This window comes from Dermacentor andersoni, chromosome 2, assembly GCF_023375885.2.
Source record: "Dermacentor andersoni chromosome 2, qqDerAnde1_hic_scaffold, whole genome shotgun sequence".
Lineage (NCBI taxonomy): Eukaryota > Metazoa > Arthropoda > Arachnida > Ixodida > Ixodidae > Dermacentor > Dermacentor andersoni.
This window is the reverse complement of record NC_092815.1, coordinates 201014213-201024360: the sequence shown is the minus strand read 5'-3', so window position 1 is coordinate 201024360 and position 10148 is coordinate 201014213. Positions and strand designations below refer to the sequence as shown.

Genomic DNA, 10148 nt, shown 5'->3' with positions numbered 1-10148 from the left:
GGGTTTTCCAATCCCCTGACATAGGTCGCACTCCTGCAGAGCCATCTCCAAAAGCACCGCGTTTCCCTTCACGTACGGCTGATCTAGATGTCGGTCGTCATAGCGGGCCACATCTCGATGTTGCCAGATTAGCGCCCGGAAAGAGGCAATGCGCCAGGTATCGACAGCACAGCAGAGCTGCTCCGACCACAAAAAGGCTCTACACTAAACAAAAACGATGTCATACGCACTATGTGGTGAGCGGACACAAATTAGGTAGCGTAACCAGTGGTCTCATGCTCCGCAGTATTAAAGGACTACACGATAAGTGGCAGTATGTCAGAGTTTTGTGATTCGAATCCACATGCATGCAAATTCATCAGGGTTAAGTTGGCATGTTCAGCGAACCCTTTCGCATCGGTTAGAAGGACAAATATCGGCATTTAAAAGACGCAGAAGATGTTCAACGACTTCGGGAACAAACTGGCGGCCATGACCAACGGTGATACAGGAGGAACATTGCTCCAGATGGCGGAAGCTTGAACACGCTCTGACAAGTGATTGCTATACCATTTTGTATCAGTTATGATTTGGCATCAGCCACAATCAGCGGAAATGTTCAACGCCTTCAACGTTGAAGAGCGCTACATTAGGTGTGTAACGGGGGTCTAACGGCGTTCGCGGGGTGCACTTGTGGGTCGCAGTGGAATACACACTGTAGGTCGTGACATTATCTTTTATTGAAAGGCAGCATAGTGATTCTTGATTATTGGATTCTTACTCTTGAACCAAATTGTCTTCAATAATTATGGCGGCTGCTCGGTGTCCCATCATCATAACTGGCGCATTAAGGTTTCCAGCCAGAAGGTCAGGCATCGATGAGGCATCCACGACGCGTAGTTTTTTAATACCGCCGAGGACCCTGCGACACGTGTGCAACGGTACAAGATTAGAACGAGCACTTTCAGCATTTCATCTAGGAGGTTGCGTCACACTAAACACAAAGGAAAACCACCTACCTCAATGCCCCCTTTAAAAAGAAAAAGCCCTCTTAGGAGATATACGTGCGTTGTAGAGTCATTTTAGAGCACCCCCCCCCCACACACACACACACAAAGATGCAGCGCTACAGAAGAGAAAAAATAATGAAAAGGTTAGCAGTAGCACGCAAACAATAAGAAACAAATAATCTAACGTCCACAGTTGCAAAGTTCACATACAGATTGTCGACTAGTAAAAAAAATCGTCGTTTCCGTCCAGTTATTTCTTCTCCATTTGCGTTTATATTCGTTTTGACGGGTTTCGGTTTGTAGATCATGAGCATGTATTCGCAACTTCGAATGGTCGTCGGTACGCCTGTAGGGTGTTTGCCTAGCCAAGCTCACGGCCGTCTGCGCACCTGCGATTACAGAACTATGAGGACAGAACCGTTTAGAAATCGTTCTATAGTAAGTTACCCATCGCGATCAGGAAAACATATCTGTCGCAGATAAATGAAAAACGTTTTTATGCATGTAGGGCACTCTGGGCTGCACTTGGCGGCGATAAGGTAGCCTCGTCGTTTATGGGATTATCTGACTGAACTATGTCGGATGCTCGGTTGCCGTAGTCGAAAGTTCGAATGCCTCTATAAGGGTTGTTTTTTATTACGATGGTGAGCTTGAAATTCACCTCCTCCAGTGCGCAATATTTGCAGGCTTGGAGTGACGCCTATCACCGGCAAAAGATGCCGAGAGCGAGTGGGGTACTAACTCAGGTACAACCAAATTAGGAAGGCCCACTAAGCTTCAACAAGACACTGCCTCACCAAAACAGAAATTGGCCTCCCTGGTACAGTATCCTTCCACTCCCTTCCAAATTACTCGCTCAATTACACAAGGGCCCTTAGTATCCAGCCGCTGCGGAGCGCCTGACCAAGGCCGTGGTCAAACCTGTAATGTAGTAGAGGGTGCTAAGAATCTCTGGGTCCGGACAAGCCGCCAATGGAAACTGATCCTTGCAACTTTAACCAACCGAACCGTCTCGAGTAAGGCTAGCTTAGCAGGACTCTTTGAGCAACTATCAGAGATTGTTTCGGATATCATTGGCCTTAGTGAGATTAGAACTGGTGAGGCTTACACATTTCTAGGTAAAGGAGATGTCCTCTGCTATAGAGGTCTCCTAGATAAGAAGAAATGCTGGGTAGAATTCCTAATTCATAAGGATATAGCGGGCAACATTGCCGAATTCTACAGTATTAATGAGAGGGTAGCTGTCGTCATAATCAAACCTAATAAGAGGTATAGGTTAAACTTAGCAGAAGCCTACGCTCCAACATCCAGTCCCGATAATGAGGAAGTAGATAAGTTTTATGAAGATGTTGAATTAGCGATGAGAAAATGAATTAGCCATGACTGAAATGCGTGCCGGTAACCCAGGTACGGTTGATGATGAAGTGAGCTGCAAAAAAAAAAAAACTTATCGAACATGTAAATTCTAGCGATGCGGCACCAGCAAGCCCGGGTGGTTAAGATACTGGCGTAAAATGAATAACATGAATGAATTAATAAATATTGTGGCACGATTTTGCATTGATTCTAGGCAATTTGTTAGAAATTTTCATTAGGGCTCCAGATGGTAAATGCACATTCTAGCCTAGAGCACAGTGACTTGTAGGCAACGAATTTTATGTTTTGTGGCGCGTGACGCAGACTGCGTTTTAAGAATCCACGACTTTTGCTAGCAGACGAGAAGACTTTAGTGACATGTGTGTTCCAGGTTAGCTCATGAGACAACGTTACGCCGTGGTGTGCAAATTACCTTTATACTAATCCACAAAAAGGGAGACAGTAAAGTACTGAAAAAATTAGAGGCCCATTAGGTTACTCCCAGTATTATATAAAATATTTACCGAAATAATCTTCAATTGGATAAGGGCAACACTGGACTTTAGTCAACCAAGGGAACAAGCTGGTTCAGGAAGGGATAATCTACAATGAATCCTATCCATGTCATTAATCAGGTTGTCGAGAAATCTGCAGAGTACAATAAGCCTCTCTATATCGCTCTCATAGATTAGGAAAAGGCATTTTATTCACTAGAGATACCAGCAGTCATAAAGGCATTCCGTAATCAAGGAGTACAGAACGCTTGCGAAAATACCTTACAAAATATCTACAGAGGTTCTACAGCTACCTTAATTCTACACAAGAATAGCAGGAAGGTACCTATAAAGAAAGAGGTCGGACAGGGAGGCACAGTCTCTCCCATGCTATTCACTGCGAGCTCGGAAGAAGTATTCAAGCTAATAAACAGGGAAGGCTTAGGAGTAAGGATCGACGGCGAATATCTCTGCAGCCTTTGGTTTGCCGAGGACATTGTTCTATTCAGCAACAATGCAGACGAGTTACAAAAATGATTGAGGACCTTAACAGAGACAGTGTAAGAGCGGGTTGAAGATTATTATGCAGAATACAAAAACAATGTTGAATAGCCAGGCTAGGGAACAAGAGTTGATGATCGCCAGGCAGCCTCTAGAGTCTGTGAAGGCGTACGTTTACCTGGGTCAATTAATCACTAGGAACCCTGATCATGAGAAGGAAATTCATAGAAGAATAAAGATTTGTTGGATCGCATACAGCAGACATTGTCAGCTCCTGATTGGAAGCTTACCATTATCATTGACAAGGAAGATGTACAATCAGTACATCTTACCAGTGCTGACATATTCGGCAGAGACTTGGAGACTGACAAAGAAGCTTGTGAACAAGTTAAGGAACACGCAAAGAGCGATAGAAGGAAGGTTGCTACGCATAACGTTAAGAGACAGAAAGAGAGCTGTTTGGATCAGAGAGCAACGGGTATAGACGATATTCTGATTGACATCAAGAGAAAAAGAATATAGCTGGACAGGTCATGTAACGCGGCGGTTAGATAACCGTTGGACCATTAGGGTTACAGAATGGGTACCAAGAGAAGGGAAACGCAGTCAAGGATGGCAGAAAACAAGGTGGAGCAATGAAATGAGGAAATTCGAGGGCGCTAGTTGGAATCGGTTGGCGCAGCACAGGGTCAATTGGAAATCGTAGGGAGAGGCATTCGTCCTGCAGTAGACATAAAACAGCCTGATGATGATTATGATGAGAGTCATTTCTTTATTTATTCAGACACTGTCAGGGACGTGAATTAGGGAAGTAGGTACAATCCTAATTATTACGATAGTAGCAGCAATAAAAACAATATAAGGCATTTAATGATCACTACAGGAGTAGTGCAACATGGATGCAGTTTTTTACAAACCAGGTTCGCAGCGGCGTTCCTAAAAGCAATAATGTCGCCAATGGCGTCAACGCTGTGGGGAAGACGATTAGAATGTAAAAATGTACCGCGAGTAAATTATTCATGATAGCTTTTAGGGTATTAAAATGAATTACAGACGTTATGATTCATCGACTTGAAAAATGGAATAACCCTTCCGACTTTCATCTCCTCGGAATACAGCCAGCCTGAAGCAATTTCTCTAACAGCTTTGAAAGCATAATGGAGCTGCATACTTTGTAATCATAATAAATTTAGAATTGACGTGACCAACCCGCTGACAAGGACATCTTGAGGTTTCTAATTATTTTTGTAGTATCTGTCGGATATAAACAAACAGAATGCTTCGGGAGAGATGCAGAGATAGGATGCTCAAAAATTGTGAGAGAATGCCGAAGGATACTAAGGCATTTAGGACGCTTAGACATTATTTTCCATAGATTAAAGCGCAGACCGGTATTTCAAGTGTTATATCGCGACCATCGCGTTTGTTTGTGATCATCCAATATTGTCTAGAATTTTGAGTCAACATGAGAAAGCTGACTTTATTTGCAAATATATATTTTGGGAATTTTATCGTGTTTAGCGTGGTTGCGATGACGCTTATTTGCTACACCCCCTTGAAAGGAAAAATGGGCATGGTCGCACAGGCCGGAAAGGCATTCAATGGAAACATGGAAATCACGTGCCATAGTACTCGTAAGATCTGTGACAGTCGAAGTAGAGGGCACAATCTGCGTTGACTGGGTAATAACTTATGTAAAGTTGAAATCATAACACAAGCTCAATGGATTGCTGCACTCAGCAGAAAACAGAGAAGTGCGGAAAAGCAGTTGACGAAATATTATACGGGGAATCAACATGACGAGCGAATGATAGAGGAACGTTTGAGTAACATACTGCAATTGAATAATTAGCATCATGAAGGGGTTGTATAACGTAAGACTATTCCAATATGTTTTTATTCCGATCTCCTGGCGTCAAATTTGCTTAACCGGCGACGAAAACATCGGGCGGTCACCCGCAGGGTTGTCTGAACAAACCAAGGAAATGCTCCCCTCGTTCATAGGAGGTCAGTTTTGTTTGCTTGAAAAACGAATAACATTGCCTGCACTGAGCGGCCTGTCTTATCTAATTGGCTCACAAGCGGCGAGAAGCATGCACAAGTGTAGAGTGATTCTATAGGGCCGAGCCACTGCACTGAATATCGATAAACGTATGAAGAGGGTGGTACCGGCGTCTGCGATTGGTCCGCTTTCTCTTATTTAGCTTCCAGTGGCTCGGCGACAATCACAACGTCGTGCAACAGAAGCATAAAAATGACGCTAAAACGGATCCTCAGCAAAGTAGAGTTGGCAGAACGAGGTCGTAAATGTTCCGAAAGTTCTCGAAAACGTTACACGGCCATGGAAAAAGTTTTATTACACGCAAATAAACCCATGCTCCCCGGCAGGGGCGAGTAGCCATTGCCGGAGCGATCGGCGGTAGCCATCTTTTATTCCTTTCGGAACGGGGCAGCCTACGGCTATCCAGAAGAAAATTCGGTTTCGTTCGGCATATTAATGCATTTTTAACCCGTGCGCGTCACTTTGAAGCAGTAAGTTCTTCCGGTTTTGTGACGTCGCGTGAGAGGCAGGTGAAATGGGTGCATCGCGAAAACGTTTGACCAATAGCGGAGGGCTAATGGCAAAAAGGCGTCGAATCAGAAATAACTATTTTTGTTTTGTTCGGTCAAATTATGCATAATCAGTGCGTACACGTCATATCAGATGGGGAGCTATCGCAGTATTCGTGCCGTCGTGTGAGAGACAGGTGAAGTGGGGTTGGTCCCAAAAAGTTTTTGACCAATCGCGGAGGGCTGAATTGGAATAGAAAAGTTCGGAATAGTTTAACGTTATAGCGCCTAAGGTCATTGCCAAACATATTACTTCTAGACGGAGAACACTAACAAGCACCCGAAATGACGCTTCGAAACGATAAATTAGGTCTAACCCATACGAGTTCTAACTTACTAACGGTCTGTACGAAGGAAGAAACAAGGTTATCTGCAACAGTAATCAGAAGCCCGGCACCATTTCTTTAGAGCTCCGTGTTGCTGGTAGAGATTAAAACGTTTCTTGCAAATAAAAATCACTTCGCCATTTACTTTCGAAAAAAAGAAAGCCACGACTTAGTCAGCAATGATACGTCAGCGCCAGTAGCGCCGATCATGGCGTTCAGATCGTAGCTTTGTGACACCATACTTTTAAACATAGGTAAGCAAAGAAGCAGCAAAAGGCAGCAGCAGTGCCGTAGAGGTAGAGCATCCGCCTCGCGTGCAAGAGGACCGTTGTTCGAATCCCGGTGCCGTGTAATTATCCACCGGATCAAAAAAAAGACGCGCGTGTTCCTAAAATTGCTTGAACAAACCTGGAGTGCGGCCTGATCCCGGTGACCAGAACCGCTAACACACTCCCTCACCACCGGAGGGTTGGCCAAACTGGTGCAGTATTTGGCCACAACCTCCTATATGAATATAACAATCAAACCCGGCCCTCAGTTCCCAGCAGCTCCGAAGCAACCGACCACGGCGGTGGTCAGACCTGCGACGCAGCAGAGGGTGCTAAGAATCCCTGGTCCCGAACAGGCCGCGATTGGAATCTCAACCTGGCAACATTTAACGCTAGAACGTAATCTAGTTAGGCGAGTCTAGCAGTGCTATTGGAAGAATTAGAGGGCAGTAAATTGGATGTAATAGGGTTCAGTGATGTTAGGAGGACGAAAGAAGCATATACAGTGCTAAAAAGTGGGCACGTCCTGTGCTACGGCGGTTTAGCGGAGAGACGAGAACTAGGAGTCGGATTCCTGATTTAAAAAAATATTGCTGGTAACATACAGGAATCGTATAGCATTACGGAGAGGGTGGCAGGTCTTGTTGTGAAACTTAACAAGAGGTACAAAGTGAGGGTCTTACAGGTCCACATCTATTCATGATGACCAGGAAGTCGAAAGATTCTATGAAGACGTGGAATCGGCGATGGGTAAAGTTAAAACAAAATGCACTATACTGATGGGGAGGGAAAGAGATAAGTAGAAGGAAGGGAGGTGAACCAGAATACTGATGGGCGTCTTCAATGACAAGGTAGGCAAGAAGCAGGCTGCAGACAAGTCAGGGGGCAATATGGTATAGGCTCTAGGAATAGCAGGGGAGAGTTATTAGTAGAATTTTGCCAACAGAATAATACGCGGATAATGAATACCTTCTTCCGCAAGCGGGATAGCCGAAAATGGACTTGGAGGAGCCCGAATGGCGCGACTAGAAATGAAATAGACTTCATACTCTGCGCTACCCTGAGCATCATAAAATATGTAGACGTGCCCGGCAAGTTGCGCTGCAGTGACCATAGGTTGGTAAGAACACGAATTAGCCTAGACTTGAGGATGGAACGGAAGAAACTTGCACATATGAAGCCGATCAATGAGTTAGCGGTAAGAGGGAAAGTAGAAGAATTCCGGATCAAGCTACAGACCAGGTATTCGGCCCTAAATCAGGAAGAGGACCTTAGTGTTGAAGATGAGAACGACAATCTTAAGAGCATCATTAAGGAGTGTGCAATAGAAGTCGGTGGTAACTCCGTTAGACGGGATGCCACTAAGCTATCGCAGGTGTCGAAAGATCTGATCAAGAAACGCCCATGTATGAAAGCCTCTAACCTTACAGCTAGAATAGAACTGGCAGAACTTTCTAAGTTAATCAACAAGCGTAAAACAGCTGACAGAAGCAAGTATAATGTGGATAGAGTTGAACATGCTCTCAGGAACGCAGGAAGCCTAAAAGCAGTGAAGAAAAAACTAGGAATAGGCAAGAATCAGATTTATGCGTTAAAAGACAATGCCGGCAGTAATATTACTAATATGCGTGAGATAGTTCGAGTGGCTGAGGAGTTCTATAGAGATTTATACAGTACTAGTGGCACCCCCGACAACAATGGAAGAGAGAATAGTCTAGAGGAATTTGAAATCCCACAAGTAACGCCGGAAGGAGTAAAGAAAGCCTTGGGAGCTATGCAATGGTGGAAGACAGCTGGGGAGGATCAGGTAACAGAAGATTTGCTGAAGGATGGTCGGCAGATTGTTCGAGAAAAGCTGGCCACTATTTATACGCAATGCCTCATGATTTCGAGCGCACCGGAATGTTGAAAGAACGCTAACATAATCCTAATCCATAAGAAAGGGGACGAGAAAGACTTGAAAAAATATAGACCAATCAGCTTACTGTCCGTTGCCTACAAAGTATTTACTAAGATAATCGCAAATCGAATCAGGAACACCTTTGATTTCTGTCAACCAAGGAACAAGGCAGGATTCCCTAAAAGCTACTCAACAATAGACAATATTCACACTATCAGTCACGTCATAGAGAAATGTGCGGAATATAAACAACCCTCATATATAGCTTTCATTGATTACGAGAAAGCGTTTGATTCAGCCGAAACCTGAGCAGTCATGGAGGCATTACGGAATCAGGGTGTTGACGAGCCGTATGTAAAAATACTGAAAGATATCTATAGCGGCTCCACCGCCACCGTAGTCCTCCATAAAGAAAGCAACAAAACCCCAATAAAGAAAGGCGCCAGGCAGGGAGATACAATCTCTCCAATGCTATTCACAGCGTGTTTAAAGGAGCTATTCAGAGACCTGGATTGGGAAGTATTGGGGATACGAGTTACTGGAGAATACCTTAGTAACTTGCGATTCCCTGATGATATTGCCTTGCTTAGTAACTCAGGATACCAATTGCAATGCATGCTCACTGACCTGGAGAGGCAAAGCAGAAGGGTTAGTCTAAAAATTAATCTGCAGAAAACTAAAGTAATGTTTAACAGTCTCGTAAGAGAACAGCAGCTTACGATTAGTAGCGAGGCACTGGGAGTGGTAAGGGAATACATCTACTTAGTACAGGAAGTGACCCCGGATCCGGATCATGAGACTGAAATCAGAAGAATAAGAATGGGCTGGGAAGCGTTTGGCCGGCATTCTCAGATCATGACCAGCAGGTTGCCATTATCCTTCAAGAGAAAAGTGTATAACAGCTGTGTCTTACCAGTACTCACGTACGAGGTCGAAACGTGGAGGCTAACGAAAATTATTCTACTTAAATTGAGGACGACGCAACGAGCTATGGAAAGAAGAATGATGGGTGCAACGTTAAGGGATAAAAAGAGAGCAGATTGGGTAAGCGAACAAACGCGAGTTAATGACACCTTAGTTGAAATCAAGAAAAAGAAATGGGGATGGGCAGGACATATAATGAGGAGGAAAGATAACCGATGGTGATTAAGGGTTAAGGACTGGATTCCAAGGGAAGGGAAGCGTAGCAGGGGGCGGCAGAAAGTTAGGGGGGCGTTTGAGATTAAGAATTTTGCAGGCACAACATGGCCACAATCAGTACATCACCGGGGTAGTTGGAGAAGTATGGGAGAGGCCTTTGCCCTGCAGTGGGCGTAACCAGGCTGGTGATGATGATGATGAAGCAAAGAAGAAAGTGAACTTTTTCTTCTTGATTTTATTCCGTATCCTCTGTCGCACAGCTATCTTGTAACTCCCATGCGCAATCCGGGCGGACATCGACATGTGCACTGAGAAACTGTTCAGAAGTGCCAGCAAGTTCAATAGTGCAGCCATTTTTAGAGCTTTTTGTACGTTTGTTTGGACATGTTTTGAGACCTTGTGAACTCAGGCTGCCTATTTTATTTATTTATTTATTTATTTATTTATTTATTCATTTATTTATTCATTTATTTATTTATGTTTATTTAGTTCAGTAGTTCATACTGCTAGACTTATCACGCATGGCTGTAGCCGGGTCGGCAGACAAATACAACTGTGACACT

General features: G+C 44.1%; 1 protein-coding gene across 1 annotated transcript in view; it reads right to left on the bottom strand.

Moving 5' to 3' along the window:
- Positions 1-714: 714 nt before the first annotated feature.
- The window catches only part of LOC140212828 (choline dehydrogenase, mitochondrial-like), a 47147-nt gene continuing 37713 nt past the window's right edge, over positions 715-10148 (bottom strand). The window contains exon 3 of the mRNA XM_072286300.1: positions 715-901. Within this exon, the coding sequence (XP_072142401.1) occupies positions 757-901 (145 nt within the window). The 3' untranslated portion in view covers positions 715-756. The remainder of the gene's footprint in view (positions 902-10148) is intronic.